Source organism: Mytilus edulis, chromosome 6 (assembly GCF_963676685.1).
Source record: "Mytilus edulis chromosome 6, xbMytEdul2.2, whole genome shotgun sequence".
In the NCBI taxonomy this organism is placed as follows: Eukaryota; Metazoa; Mollusca; class Bivalvia; order Mytilida; family Mytilidae; genus Mytilus; species Mytilus edulis.
In genome coordinates this window covers 87425906-87442718 of record NC_092349.1, presented here as the reverse complement: position 1 = coordinate 87442718, position 16813 = coordinate 87425906, and the positions used below count along the sequence as shown (strand labels likewise).

The window sequence follows — 16813 nt, the reverse complement described above, 5'->3', positions numbered from 1 at the left end:
AGAAATTTTAGAATAAATTTATCAAATATCTGCAGATTATCGACAATAAATTTCCAAAAAGGAAAAGAAAACATCACCCTGAACACCTAAATACAATCACTGACACAGTTTTTAAGTTTTGACAGGAAGATTGAATAAAAATAATATCGATTGTTTGATTTTTTTGTTATTTTATTTCAATTTATACCTTATAGTCTAATTCTAAGTGTGGGGACATTCGAAACGGTTGACAAAGGATAGGAATCTTTTGGAAGTTTAACATAATACTTTTTTGTCTATACCTCTTGTAAACTGTATATATTCAGGGAGTCAATGAGTAAAGTCATAGAATTCGAGCTTCATCATGTGTTGTAAAACAAATTATAAAAAAAGAAGATCTGTAAGTTTTCTCTGAATGTTTATTGAAATTGATGACATATCCAGGCACTAGTAGTCGTATCCTTGGCTGTAATCTGCAATTAAAGAGTATACCAAATGTACATACAAAATTGTAATTCTTTTGATAGTCAAGGGTATTGTCACATGATTAATAAATTTAAAGTTGATTTGAAGTGGCAGACAATTTATAGAATATAGTTCATGCTATTTTGTATAATAAGTAATTTGATGATATAACCGTATAATGCATAGAAACAACTGACAGTATTTATATAAAATCCACAACACACACTACACAATTTGATGTGTCTTAGCCATGACTTGTTATGTAACAATACATGCTTTAAAATGAAGGCTCCACATTTAATTTGTTGCATGTGTACTACTTGATATTCAGGAGAGAATATAACTTATCACGGTGGAGCGAGAAATCCAGAAGATTGGTTTACATAAAAGTTTGCCAGTATTTATTGGAAAAATATGTATAAAATTGAGAATGGAAATGGGGAATGTGCCAAAGAGACAACAACCCGACCATAGAGCAGACAACAGAAGAAGGTCACCAACAGGTCTTCAATGCAACGAGAAATTCCCGCACCCAGAAGCGTCCTTCAGCTGGCCCCTAAACAAATATATACTAGTTCAGTGATAATGAACGCTATACTAAACTCCAAATTGTACACACAAAACTAAAAGTTAAAATAATACAAGACTAACAAAGGCCAGAGGCTCCTGACTTAGGCAGGCGCAAAAATGCGGCGGGGTTAAACATTTTTGTGAGATCTCAACCCTCCCCCTATACCTCTAGCCAGTGCAGAAAAGTAAACGCATAACAATACGCACATCAAAATTCAGTTCAAGAGAAGTATGTCCTTCATGTTTATTTTACTACACTAGCTTAAACTATAATACAATTTACCTGCATTTCTTCTATAACCTGTAATATTAGAAAAGAGATCAAATGAACTTGTGACTATAAGTGGCATACTATGAGTATCAAATAAAAACTATACGGCACCATTCAATCGTAAAATTTACTATTGAACAATTTACTTCAAAATCATCGTAATCAAAAATTTGTATTCTATGATCTAAGACATCATTTATTTTTTCTCAATCGATTTATGACTTTTGAACAGCAGTATACTACTTTTGCCTTTATCTATTATGTCCAAACTTGCAAAGAAAAAAATATGTGATGTGATACTCTAATTATTACTTTGAATGTTAAAGATCGAACAAAAAAAACAAGATGATTATTCCTAAACAATATATGTCAAAACCATCAAAGTAAAAAATGACTTTTACTTTCAAGTCCATTACTTGATATTAAGGTTTCGGAGGTATAATTAAAACAAAAACATTTATGTAACTTAACTTTAATAATTGTTATCAAGAAGCACATGTGTGACGGACATGCAAATCTATTCATGTCCTCTTTAAAGCAGAATATGCAGATATATTATATGAAGAAATTATTTAAATGATAAAATTAGTCTAATTTTTACTTACGTCTTTTTCCTCCCATCATACCTCCCATACCTGCAATGTTGATAAATAGAGAATATTATACGACTTTTTAAATATCACATATGTGTCATCCCAGAACACCAGTATGATGCTAAAACTCTGATAGAGCCCGATTTTGGTGAAGGGTTGATACGGTGTTCCATATATGAAGCATTATTATATTTACAACTGGTTAAGATGTTTTAACAAACCACCAGGCTCAACAGTGCCACTGGAGACCAAACAATTTTAAAATTAACAAATTTCAACAGAACTCGTTGTATAATGTTTGTTACTTTATTTGCTTTGAATTGTTGCCTAAGACAATTAAAATACCTTTTAAAATGATTTCTATATACAATATGCTCATATGTTGAAAAACACCATAATTGAATTAAGAGAGAAAGTAATGTAGTCATACATGCATCAACATTTTTTCATCGAAAATAGTTGTATTTACTAGATGCAGTCCGGTTTCAACAACGAGTGCACACTTATTTGGCAACTGATACCTCTCACAAACTTAAGCTTGTACCAACAAATTTATTTTCTTGATATTTTCCATCTTCAGATTTCAAGGTTAACCTTTTGTTTTTGTTTTTGTATAGTTTTTTAAATCTAGTTGACTTAATTAGACTAAAAAAACTTACCACCCATCATACCGCTGCCCATTCCACCCATCATGCCACCCATCATCCCACCTGGCATGCCACCCATCATACCACCGGGCATACCACCCATCATGCCACCGGGCATGCCACCCATCATAGGATGCATTCCTCCCATCATACCCCCAGGCATACCACCCATCATTCCTCCTCCCATCATACCACCCATGCCGCCGCCCATTCCTCCGCCCATTCCTCCGCCCATTCCTCTACCATATCCGGCGGCATTTACTGCCACAAAGCATACGGCAAAGACTGCAATAACGGTTTGTAGAGGATTCATTCTGAAAAGAAATGACTGCATATATTAAGCTATATTCATTAAACATTAATATTTACCATTGTATTTCTTTCCTTGTTATTCAGGTTGAAAATACCCGCAGACCAAATTCAGTTAGTGAAACTTACATACATATTATATATTTTGTTTTATTTGGACACCGATCAATAATAGTGAAAAGGTCTTTGTTTATTCAAATATAACTGACACTATACTTAGGCCATTTTCCTTCCAAACGTTATGTTCTGTAAACACGTTCACAATTAGTTTAAAAATTTGTTCTTATTAGTACAAGGGGTTTACTTACGCGTACATGAGATTTTTTACACGTGTAAACGTAATTTTGTATATTTGTATGTTCTTCTATATAAAAAACAAAAAGTTAAAAAAAAATATGTGGAAGGCAATGTTGACCTTTAGATTTATCGATGTTTTTACACAACATATAATCTTTCTGAGGTATGATACCGAATTTGGTGGCCAACATATGCATGTTTTTGAAAAAAAAACTCTGATCACATACGTTATAAAGACCAAAATTCTGCTAAAAACAAAAATCATGAGTAGCAAAACTAAATCGGCTTAAATTGGATGATGTCATTTTAGCTTAACGAAGCATAACGAAGGTGTAACCTTTGGGTAAATTGGAGAATTAAATGAAATGAAAATTAATAGCCATCATGTATCATTAAAACAATAATATACTCCGGATCTGTTTAATCTGATTATAAAAACTATCAAGTTATACTAGTATTAGTTTAAAAAAAAAGAGATTTTGATTTCGTGAACATAGAAAAACTACAAATCGATCACTAATCTACAGTAAAAAGATTTAATACTCATTTTATTCTGCAATTTTTTTATGAATCTATTTTACATACCTATGTTAGATGTGGATCCGATGGGAAATGACGGCAAATAGTGGAGTAAAGATCGATGGTCAGTTTGGCATTTATATAGTAAAATAACTCGGAAACACAGACATTTAAAATAAAGAAAAGTTACACGATTAACAATGTTAAAATGTCTTTGATTACTTTCTATGTCATGTCTTACATGTTATATGTAAAACTTTCATTCAACTTTATAACTTAAAGATTGAAGGTTAAACTTATATGTGACTTTATAACTGTAGTATTACATGAACTAGTCGTTAAGGTTGTCTTTATAACTGTAGTATTACATGAAGTAGTCGTTAAGATTGTGTAAGATATTTTTGTAATAATCACAATAATCGTTATCCTGTCGTTTTCTACAGGAAGATAACAAGATGTTCCTTGTAAATGGGAATGACCAATCGAAACAAGGAAACGGTGTTTTATCCCATTAAATGTGTCAGAAATTTAAAAGTCGTTTTTGTTTATACATGTAATAACTATACGAAGAATTGTTCGTTTGTCTGTCATTGTTTCTTTTAACTATTTTTGGGTTTTTTATATTCTGTTGAGAGGTTTTTATATAAATTGTACCCGTTCATTCCACCAGGTATTTCATAGTAAAGATAATACTCATTCGAATGTAATTCTTGTTTTCCACAACAGTCATTTTAGTTCGTTTTAAAAACGAGTGTGGTTTGGGTGGAAGGGCATTTCAAAGGCTAATTATATATTTTGCCATTTGTATTTTGTCAGCTCTCTTAGCAACCTATGCTGTGTTGTATATGTAATCACAATCATAACTCAGAGACAGACTATTTTATTGTTATTGTATTTAAAACTAAAAATTTAATATAAAGGTGCAAGATTTCAAGGTGTGTAGAATACATTAACTAACTGAAAACAGATGCTGGTTTATGTATTGAATATATATGAAAGTGTGTAATTTTTTATTCATTTGTATTCTTCCGTTGCAATTGGTATATGTAAAGTAAAAGCAGGGAACCCTCTGTCAGCTGTCCTGGGCTGCTTTTTTAAGTATCCTGGTGATTTGAAGTAAAGATGTTAACCAAACAAGCAGACAATTAAAACAAATTGTAGTAGATATACACTTGCACATCTCCATTATGTAAATAATATCAATATTGTATCGTTATGGATTGAAGATTATTATATTGCTATTATATATTTCTAAGTGAAACAAGTCATCATTTACACAATCAAACAAAATGTGTCTTTTGATGAACACATTACAGACTGCTATTTCTATACTATCTTAATACAATAAGCATTTAGAAAAAATTTCTTCAAATCAAAACAAAATGCATTACGGAATATATAATCTTGGACCAGGAGACTGTATCAGTCTGTAATTTTGTAGGCGAAACGCGCGGATGGCGCAAATAAACAATTCCAATCTCGGTATCTATGATGAGTTTATTTGTTAGTCCCTCTGGTTCAACAAATTGTCATTAGATAGTAAATGAATTCATTTTATAAACAAACACAAAACAAACAAAATATTCTATTCATACATGTATGATGAAGACATAATCTTCTCAGTTTAATTAAGGTCTGGAGCTGGCATGTCAGTTAACTGCTAGTAGTCTGTTGTAATTTATGTATTATTGTCATTTTATTAATTTTCTTTTGTTACATCTTTTGACATCGGACTCGGACTTCTCTTGAACTGAATTTTTATGTGCGTATGGTTATGCGTTTAATTGTCTACATTGGCTAGAGGTATAGGGGAGGGTTGAGATCTTATAAACATGTTTAACCCCGCTGCAATTTTGCGCCTGTCTCAAGTCAGGAGCCTCTGGCCTTTGTTAGTCTTGTATGCTTTTTAATTTTAGTTTCTTGTGTATAATTCGGAGTTTAGTATGACGTCAATTATCACTGTACTAGTATACATATTTTTAGGGGCCAGCTGAAGGTGCGGGAATTCTCGCTACATTGAAGACCAATTGTTGACCTTTGGCTTTTGTCTGCTCTATGGTCGGGTTGTTGCCGCTTTGACACATTCCCCATTTCCTTTCTCAATTTGAAAAGCCATAGAATAGATTGAGTCATATTATGTTTTTTTTTAAACCAACATGTTGTACATTTTGTAGTAGCATTGTATAGATTGAGTTATTCTATTGTTTTAGAAACTTCAAGGTATACTGACTCATGTGGCTATTGCTAACAAACATAGACACTAACTAAAACAGTTGTTGTTTTGCTACTTTCTTAAAAAGTATTAAATATTTGAGGACAATTTTCGCGGAAATATTTAAATAATTAATTTTCTCCCTATTGTGCTTTGAGTTATCCTTAAGCGCTACACAAGATAGAGATATAGACTCAATAAAACATATAAACAAGGAACGAGGTAAAGGGCGTTGACATAGGTGAAATTATCATTATTTTTTAACGTTATTTAAGACTTATCAAACAGCTGAAATGATTGATTACCTTAGCCGTATTTGGCACAACGTTTCGGAATTTTGGATCCTAAATGCTCTTTGACTTTGAATCATATGTAGACGAGACGCGCGTTTGACGTATTGAATTATGATCCTGGTACCTTTGATAACTTTTTACCAATGGGTAAACATTGCAGAAATTGTGATTCAACTTTATTTTGCAATAATTCCACAAGAGGTTTTAATATGATATCTTACAATTAGTTATAAAACTATATTTCTATTATATTATCCACGGAATACAAAAGTAGCAATTCTGTATCTATGAGAAGTTCACCTTTTTCGTGTCATCTGTTGAATTTAAAATTAGCTGCTATGTTTTTTTATTATCGTATATAATATATATATGGAATGGTTATAAATCACAACATGTGTACCGCACAACTCTATGCATATGATATACGACACAAAGTTATGCATTAAAGCCTCTACACTAAAGTTGTAACTCAGGGATAAACCTAATGTTTTATAAGTAGTTATTCGCTTTGTAGGTTGCAATTCTGTTGATATACACAATGCAATTTCCCACTCCCTTTCGGCTAAAACTGTGAAACTTTTATTATAAAGTTTTGTGAAAATTAATATCCCAGAACGGAAAGTTTATATGCATTACTATTTTATTCAAAGGTCAAAGTATAGAGCTGTGTGGCATATTTTAAACATGTACATGCCCTGAACTTCTACGAGTTTAAACTTATACTAAAGTTCTATACTACCCTTGCCTTCATTTTTTGACCTCATGAGAATTTAAATGTATGCACTACCATGTTTTTGTACTGATTACATTTCCAATTGATGTCTCTTTGAGATGACACACAGAGATCATTTATTGGAACCAGTACGTTAACAAATTAACATGTCTGTGAATATTATATATCGCCACAAGAAAGTAGTGGTTTGAGAAACAGTTGTATTGACAAAGTGCAACCTCTAAGGTTTTTCAACCAAAGTGAGTCATCTGTGTATATTGTTTGCTGTATCCTTTAATAGCTTACTAAATGATACGGGTTTTTTTATTGTCTAAGTCCGTAAAATAAATCAGATACTTAAATTCAGTTCATTTATTTTGATTTTGAATAGAAATATCAAGCTTTTCGTAGTCTCTTTTTTAATCGCGTAACGGTTAAAATACGTTATTCAGAAATGGAATGCATTCAAAAGATTACTTTTAATACAGGGAACATATATCAAAAAATAACCTGACATTAATTAATCTTATACTTACAGTGAACACTGCATATTCTTGGATCTTTATTTTTATATCTTGAACAGGAAGCTTAATACACCAATTTATGATAGAAGAGAATATTTTTCATTTCAAAGCACAAACATGTCGACATTTACCTCAAAAGCTAGCATAACCTTTACAAATTACCTATTACGCAGCAATACAGTTAGGGTACTGCAGTGAGATCATTTAGGATGGCAGATTTTGTTACTAATATTGATTCACTAATAGGGTTTTTGAAAAGAAAAAAACACATTTTTTCTAACACTAGTTGTTGGCACGATACGGGAGACTTTCAGTTTAGAATTTTCATCGTAGCTCGGTATTTTTGATATTTTACTTTTCACTAAACAGAAATAAAAAATTGAAACAACTGTGCACGATATATGAACACCCAGAAGGCTGTAATTTGGACTATTTGTTATTTGAACGAAAACTCTTTATGATTAAAAAAATATGCAAGTTTTCAAACAAGTATATAAGTTTTATTAGACATACAAATATTCATCGAAGTATAATATCAATACAGGCAAAACGGATCTCGTTTTCATTATCATCATAATCATCCGAAACTCTGTCAGTAGTTTGTCACCCCTTTTCCTTTTTTTCAGTTAAGTTTAGTAACATGTATGCTGTTTATACATTGTATTATTTATTGTGGATTCATTTATTTTCGTGGGCACCAATGTTCGTGGATCTTTATTTTCGTGGGCACCAATGTTCGTGGATCTTTTGTTTTCGTGGGCACCAATGTTCGTGGATCTTTTGTTTTCGTGATTTTGCCGGAGTCAGCATATTTGCCTTTAGTAAATTCGTTTAATATTTAATTTCGAGGTTCATCTGCATCCACTAAATCCACAAAAGTTGGTTTCAAACCAAAAATAATAAATCCACAGTAATATATTTTTACAATCAATTTGTATTTCAATCTATATGTATATATTGTTTTGTGGTGAAAACATCATCAGTATGTTTTACTTGATTGGTCCTTTGTGGTTCCTTTATGACTGGACGGTTTTATTTATTAAGAAGATGTGGTATAATTGCCAAAGAGACAACTCTCCACAAGACACCAAATGACACAGACATTAACAACTATAGGTCACCGTACGGTCTTCAACAAAGAGCAAAGCCCATACCGCATAGTCAGTTATAAAGGGACTTGTTCTTCAGTCTGTTGCTTAGGTATCTAAGTATCTAGGCATTTTGTATTATGAAAATTAGGCAATTAACATTCGTAGAAGATACGTACTATACGTAGTGTTTTAGGACGGTTTAGTTGGTAAAGGAAGTTTTTACGGTGTTGTCTTATTTGTAAAACTACTGGTAGTATTGTAGTTATTACAAATTTAAATAGTCACTCGTCTCTTAGCCTTTTCTATTTTTTGTTTAATTTCTTTAGTATTAGGCATGTTACGGTCCTCTAAAATGCCGCTGTATTCTAGTTTATCATGCTGTGGAGTACTTTGTAATTGATGTCTGTAAATAGATGTGTTACACATTCTTTTAAGGAATCAGGGAATTAATTTCAGTTTGATATAAAGTTGTCATAACCAACGATAACAAAGGGACAGCCCTCTTTTAAACTTATAAGTCGAAAAGAATCAAGAATAACAATTAAAAAAAACACAACATGAAAAAAAATGTAGAACGGGATCCGGAAGGATACCAGCTCCTACTCCAGTTGTGGCACCTCTTGTACTGCTCGTGTGTGAAAGTACAAACCCGTTGATAAGACTTATTCAGTTAATCGCATTCGACGAAAAGAAGGACAGTCTTGGGGTTGTGATGTTTGGATAAAATCCGTCGTCATCCAACTCTTGATTGCGGCGGTAAAATGTTCGGTGGGAAGATTTTACCTTTTCAAATCTAAGGTGAATAGTTTCCTTGAGATCAGCAACCCACACGGATAGGAATATGAAATATATCCTCTCTATATAAGAGCTGCTGGAAAGTTGCTAGACAGAAATGGATCTGTTGTTATAAAGGAGCAATGTCTGTGTGTATTCAATATTCTTGTGTTTCACCTGACCATTTTAACTTGAGGAATATGAATGTATTTTCAGTTTGAAATGTTCTCACCTTTTTTTTTACGGTAGATTTACCAAAAAAACCTTACCAGGTTTTTTTTTTGTGTTGTTTGTATGTCATTTTGTTACTGGCGTTTACCCAAACATCTTTTTTATTTGTAGACATGAAGTTGTTCAAAAACATTACAGCCGTTTCATTCTTGTAAAGGAGAGTTGAAAATTCAAAATCATATGATTTATTCTCCTTTGCCAAACTATGATCCAGTTCTATGATCATTAGTTGACGTCTGACTTACTCAATTTATGGATATTGTTGTATTTCAGATTAGGATGTTGGTTTTCTGTTTAAATTGTTTATTTATTACGATAATAACTTATTATTATATATACATAAAAGAAGATGTGGTATGATTGTCAATGACACAACTCTCCACAAGAGACCAAAATGACACAGAAATTAACAACTATAGGTCATCGTACGGCCTTCAACAATGAGCAAAGCCCATACCGCATAGTCAGCTATAAAAGGCCCCGAAATGACAATGTAAAACAATTCAAACGCGAAAACTAACTGCCTTATTTATGTATAAAAAATGAACGAAAAACAAATATGTAACACATAAGCAAACGATGACCACTAAATGACAGACATATACATACATTATGTGGCGGGGTTAAACATGTTAGTGGGATCCCAACCCTCCCCTAACCTGGGACAGTGGTTAGAAAAAAACTAGAATCTTGAAGACAAAAATTGGAATTACTCCTAAATCAAGAACAGACATTGGCATGCTAATGCACGATACATGTCCAGTCAAGTAATGGATGACGGTACATGACCATGTTTACACACATAAAACATCTAAGTATGAGTTTCCTTGTTGTTTATTCTTTAGTTTTCTATGTTGTGTCAAGTGTGTTGTTATTTGTTTGTCGTTTTCAGTTTTAGCCATGGCGTTGTCAGTTTGTTTTAGATATATGAGTTTCGTGTTGTTTATTCTTTAGTTTTCTATGTTGTGTCATGTGTGCTGTTATTTGTTTGTCGTTTTCATTTTTAGCCATGGCGTTGTCAGTTTGTTTTAGATTTATGAGTTTGACTGTCCCTTTGGTATCTTTCGTCTCTCTTTTAACTATCATCATAAGAAAACAAATCAAGTCAGATTTAAACATTTATTATACAGGACAAAGATGGAATGTTTATGACAAATACTGCTCATATAACGGTTTTCAATAGTCGTATGAATAAGAATCTGAAAGAAAAGAAAGCCAAATTAAGTAAACGTCAGATGGAAATGGAAATATAAATATAAATGTTGACATTAACTATTGCAGTGTGTATCATTTATTGTTATTTTCTTCTTTCTTTTTTTCTAATTTGAAGGAAATAAAACTTCACATTGATTTTATCTATTGACTGCAATATAACAAATTAACTAAATTTTGTGTTCTTATTTAGCTCTTGTTGTGACATGACCTTTTGTTAGGCTTTCATCAATCAATCAATACATGATACTTATTGAGATGACAGGTACATTTGTAGCAATGACTGTCATGCAGTAATAAAATTGAGAATGGAAATGGGGAATGTGTCAAAGAGACAACAACCCGACCAAATAAAAAACAATAGCAGAGGGTCACCAACAGGTCTTCAATGTAGCGAGAAATTCCCGCACCCGGATAATCAAATAAAGTACGAAGTTGAAAAGCATTGAGGACTCGTAATTCCGATAGGTGTTTCCAAATAGAGATAATAACTATATTAAATGTGAGTTATAAATACCTGTGGCTCTTTTATATCCTGCAAAATAATATATATCAATATACCAATATACTTAGAAATATGAATGTGTGTGTAAGTAACCACATGAGATTTAGTGATTTGTTTCGTTGTTTCAATTGTTTTCCTCGGTTTTTAGTTTGTAATCTGGATTTGTTTTCTCTCAGTCCATTTTCGAACAGCGGTATACTACTGTTGCCTTTATTTTAATGTGTACTACATGTTTAACTTAATATGAAAAGTATTAAAAACAATCATATGAAATGAGAACAAATAATGAAGTATCATTCTTTAAATAATTCACAAAAGAAAAAGCAAGTGTCACGAAATCTTAATATGACATTTCTATTCAATTGTTCAGATACAAATAGAACATTCGATAACCGTATAGTACATTATAACAAATTGAATCTTCAATGGACTATGACTTACTTTTGCCACCTCCTATGCCTCCGCCCATACCACCGCCCATTCCTCCCATACCACCTCCCATAGCTCCACCCATTCCTCCGCCCATACCTATAAGAATACAAAACATATATTGAAATAATACACTAAATCTTAGCATAAGAACATGTATTATTTATTCAATATATATGGGTTTTTTAAAACTATTTTAATATGTTTGACTATTTTGAGATATGCATTGTACTTTGAATATTATTTTGAATATACACATGTATTTTTGCAAAACAATTAAACCCAAGTCCATTTTTTATGTGTTTTTCCAATGTCAGGTGCCTTTTACTCAATTCCTGTTTTTGGTTGCTATATGCCATGTACATTTATTTTTGTTAATTGTCTTGTCCTAAATCAGGCATTTAGTTTTCTCTTTTGAAAACATTTATATCAAGGAAAGCATGATAAGAAATACAAGCTCTCGAATATTGTATCAACTGGAAATAAGTATATATTAATTATACAGAATAGAACGTAAATGTAGTTAGCTTGAACAAATTGAAATGGAGAATCCAGCAAGTCCTTGACACATTTGTAATAATTGCTAATTATGTGTTCACTTATATTAAATAACATCTTTGTATTAGAGGTAATAATAATCCATGAAAGTCAGACATAAAATGCGTTTTAATTACCTCCCATCATAGCAGCCATCATTGCACCTCCCATCTTTGGCATTGGCATAGGCATAGCCATTTCCATTGGCATTGGCATTGGCATTGGCATTGGCATCGGCATTGGCATTGGCATTGGCATTGGCATTTCCATTGGCATCGGCATCATCATCTTACCCATACCCATACCACCTCCCATACCACCCATCATACCGCCCATCATACCACCGCCCATTCCTCCTCCCATACCACCGCCCATCATCTTACCCATACCGCCTCCCATGCCACCACTCATCATACCACCTCCCATACCACCACCCATCATACCGCCCATACCGCCACCCATTTCTCCTCCCATCATACCACTTCCCATGCCGCCTCCCATCATACCACCTCCCATACCGCCACCTTTACCATAACCAGCACCATTAACTGTGGCGAAGACAACAATAAATGTGACAACGGTCTGAATGGGATTCATGATGAAAGACTGAAATAAAACAATTAAAAAAACATTATTTGCAATTCAATTATATTTTGTTTATTGTTTGCTGATATTGAAAATGATTTATTTTAACCCGTTACGTGCTTTTAGTTTTGGCTTTTATGTTTTTGAGCAAGCTTTTTTATTGTTTCAGTAAGACAAAACAATCTAAAATTATTGAAGTTAGTGTACATTTGATGTTACTTTTGTTTTTTGCGTAAAATTAACACTGTTTATTAACTGCTAAATCAATTTTAGAAATGAACTTTACCTCAGTATGATACAAACTTTAAATACCCATTATTTCACCCAAAAATAACTACAGATGACACGTATTAATTTGGTTTTTTTTCAATTTATTGGATGATATTCAGATTGCACTAATGATGAGAAGAATTTCTAATAAGGAAATTAATTTCATCTTGAGGAGTTTAAGACTGAAAAAGTGAACTGTAACGTTGTTTGAAGTAAAATTACAAAAATACTAAACTCCAAGGAAATATATAAAGAAATGACCATAATCAAAAATGCAAAATCAAAAGCCCAATTACAAATTTATCAAACGAATGGATAAAATGTGTCATATTTCTGACTTGGTACAGGTATTTTCTTATGTAGAATAAATGTGGATTAAAACTCGTTTTATAGCTAGCTTAACCTCTCGTTTGTATGACAGTCACATCTAATTCCACAATTTGACAATGATGCGTTAACAAAACAAACAGATACAATAGATAAAAATATCATAAATAGAGGTACATCAGTCAACATAAAGTTATTAAGTAATTGAGGCAACATTTATACGAAAAAAAAGTCTGTTTACTTTATTTGTTATTGTATATTATATAGTATCACTGTAAATATGTTAGCTTCAAGGGAATTGAAAACAGGTATATGTTTCAGATAAGATTTTAGTAACTGTAAAAATTTTGATATGAGCGTCACTAATGAAACGCGCGTAGACGAAACGCGCGTCTGGCGTACTAAATTATAATTCTGGTACCTTTGATAACTATTTTGCATTTTTTTCTCAACATTTTACATAATACATTTAAAAAACTTGTAGAATGTTTAAACAAAAATTAATATCTGCTTAACAAATGTCTAAAGGGCAATTTAATCAACTTACATTCACGATATAAATAAACACACATTCACGAGACAAATAAGTATTAATTCATGCTTATTGTTAATAAAATTAACGGTACCAATTTTCTTGCAACAGATGCGCATTTCGACAATTCATGTCTCTTCAGTGATGCTCGTAGCCAAAATATTTGAAATCCAAAGCTTATATAAAAGATGAAGAGCTATAATCCAAAAAGTCTAAAAAGTATAGCCAAATCCGTGAAAGGAATCAGAGCTTTGCACGAGGGAGATACATTCCTTAATTTATAATAATTTCTATCATTTTGTAACAGCAAATTTTAATAACACAAACAATCCGTATTTTCATGCCAGTACCGAAGTACTGGCTACTGGGCTGGTGATACCCTCGGGGACTTATAGTCCACCAGCAGAGGCATCGACCCAGTGGTAGTAATAAAAATAAACGGTACCAATTTTCTTGCACCTGATGCGCATTTCGACAATCTAATATATTTGGTTAACAAAAAGAGTTCAATCATTTGATCATTTACATTTTGATCGTATATGGTTCCACAATTTATTTATTCACATAAGGTATGTACCGAATGAATTGATAGACAAAAAATATATGTTACAATGATTTTTACGTCTATCCCTTTTAACTTTTATGATTGCACTCGTTTTTTGTTTATTTTCATCATGAACGTTTAAGGCCAAATATTTGATAGCTTAGGATGTATTGAATGTTAAAATTCCGTAAACAACCAGTCATATGACCAAAATGACAAATATTTATAGCCAAACAGTAAGGACATTGTCACCTAATGGATGATACACCAAAGTTAACTGTTGAAATCTAGATCTTAAATGCAAGTACAAACAACATACCTGTAGCAGTAGGGAGGACAAGTTAAATTGTGACCATACTCAGAAACTTAACATCTTTTATAAGGAATTAGCACAGGAAATAGTGAATTCAACTTTAACAACTTGTAAAATATAAACATGCTAAAACATAAGTAATATTTTTATGTCATCATGTATAACTTGTACCTGTTAATTTTATTGTATGTTTTAACATGTCAAACTAGTTCTTTTTACACGGTATGATTGATGTTATGTTGGTCTTTGATTGTAATAGACGTGTTACGAAATAGTATATACTTGACGCTGAGGTTGACAAATTTGACTTTGAATGTTAGAATCGTATCAAAACATAAAAGTGATTTGAAGATTTGATCTAATATACATCAATTAAAATTTAAATTTTAGTGTATATTTGTTCATATAACAGACTTTTTTTTTAAATATTATAATAGACAATGCTGTTGTGAATATTTAAAATTCGATTAACTCATAATATGTGTAACGAAGCCAATATAAATTATTTTGGGGAGATAAAAACAAATAACCTGTCAACCTTGAAAACAAGCTTTATATCATTGGTGTTTTTTTTATCTTGCGTTTTCAATATTATTAGTGAAGGACATTTCAACATAATCAAGGTTAGATCTTTTGAAATATTAACACACAATGCAACCCCGTCTTATCATATAATTAAAATAATATTAGCGGTGGGCCGGATGACAAATATCTTAGCGGGATCAGTTACCCACTTTAATTTGTGTAATTTACTTATCTGACAGTGTTGACCTAGGGCTTTTTAACTGTGCACAATGTGTGTAGTCTGTACAAAATAAAAAATAAATGTGATCGTCCCTTTATAGATACATTTCGTGAAATATACTTATATACTTGAAAATAAAATAAAATTTGTGATTTTTAACGAGCTCTATTACTATTTGCAAATGAACTTATGCATACTATTTATCTGTTCATATATTCGCCAGGGACACAATTTCGCCGTTGTATGATTGTGTGGTGTAAAAACGTATTTCTTAGTATTTCTTTGACTGATTGCCCTTCTTTTCACTTCACCTTTTAAATTTCTGGTATTCATCTAAAATGAAATTGATTTGATAAATATTGTTTAAAGCAACGTTATTGGGTTTTAAATAGTTGTTTAAAAACGGCGAATATGTGTCCCCCTCTGACAAAACATCAGGAAATTTTAAATAGCCTTTAAGCTAACTTTTCAGCTAGATATAATATTTCCCATATAACTTAGAACGTCTATGTGTAACATTAAACATGTTGATCAATTTCTTTTAAATTGTTTGTGATTATAGAATGGGGATTATATTCATATGTACGGGTCGAATACATTTTCCCAGGAATGTCGCACCAACTGGGATATACATACTCCGTATGCATGTCCTGGAATTATGATTCATAAAAAAAAAACATAATTGGGAATCTGAAATTATCTTTTCGGTTCTAAAGGTTTGCTTTCAACTGACATCATTGTCAATTTCTAGTTGTAAGATATGAGGCGGACTTATTTGTATCCTCTTTCTCAAGTTCGATGAGATCGATTTGTTCAACAAAGTCACCAACTTTTCAATTGTTAAGAGAACATAATCTATATAGCAAAAAGTAAAGTCTGAGGATACTACTAACTTCTTTTACTTAATGCCGATTGTTTGTTGAAAAATGCGTCCTCCAAACTTAACCAATATGTTGTCAATCCCGAAATCAAGCATATTGAAATGTCAGTTTCAAAACAAATGTTATTATAATCAGAGTTATTTTTTACATAGTAGGAATTCGTCTCTCTAAGACACAATACTTGTACCTACGTTGGCTATTCTTTTGTCAACCTGATCAGAGTCTAGTATATAACACGTCTAATACAACGTTACTGGATCATTATCGTTACATCTACATCAAGATTATATTCTTTAAAATGTGACCTTTAGTTTGTAACCAGGATTTGTTTTCTCTGCGGCGATTTATGACTTTCGAACAACGGCATAGTACTGTTGCCTTTATATACTCCTTTGAATGTCAGGAATTTATACATCATTGGATGCACGGAATTCATACATCATGTT

At 32.0% G+C, this 16813-nt stretch overlaps 2 protein-coding genes across 2 annotated transcripts; both read right to left on the bottom strand.

Moving 5' to 3' along the window:
* Nucleotides 1-380: 380 nt before the first annotated feature.
* On the bottom strand, nucleotides 381-3779 carry LOC139528793 (uncharacterized). Its single transcript, XM_071324997.1, has 5 exons — nucleotides 3717-3779; nucleotides 2538-2839; nucleotides 1891-1920; nucleotides 1298-1315; nucleotides 381-452 (listed from the first exon to the last, which is right to left on the bottom strand). The coding sequence occupies exons 2-5, from the start codon at nucleotides 2836-2838 to the stop codon at nucleotides 427-429; spliced, it is 375 nt and encodes a 124-aa protein (XP_071181098.1). The 5' UTR covers nucleotide 2839; nucleotides 3717-3779; the 3' UTR covers nucleotides 381-426.
* Nucleotides 3780-10597: 6818 nt separating this feature from the next.
* On the bottom strand, nucleotides 10598-14863 carry LOC139528791 (uncharacterized). The gene is made up of 5 exons (XM_071324994.1): nucleotides 14748-14863; nucleotides 12308-12776; nucleotides 11646-11732; nucleotides 11217-11234; nucleotides 10598-10686 (listed from the first exon to the last, which is right to left on the bottom strand). The coding sequence occupies exons 2-5, from the start codon at nucleotides 12765-12767 to the stop codon at nucleotides 10664-10666; spliced, it is 588 nt and encodes a 195-aa protein (XP_071181095.1). The 5' UTR covers nucleotides 12768-12776; nucleotides 14748-14863; the 3' UTR covers nucleotides 10598-10663.
* Between the last annotated feature and the right edge of the window lie 1950 nt (nucleotides 14864-16813).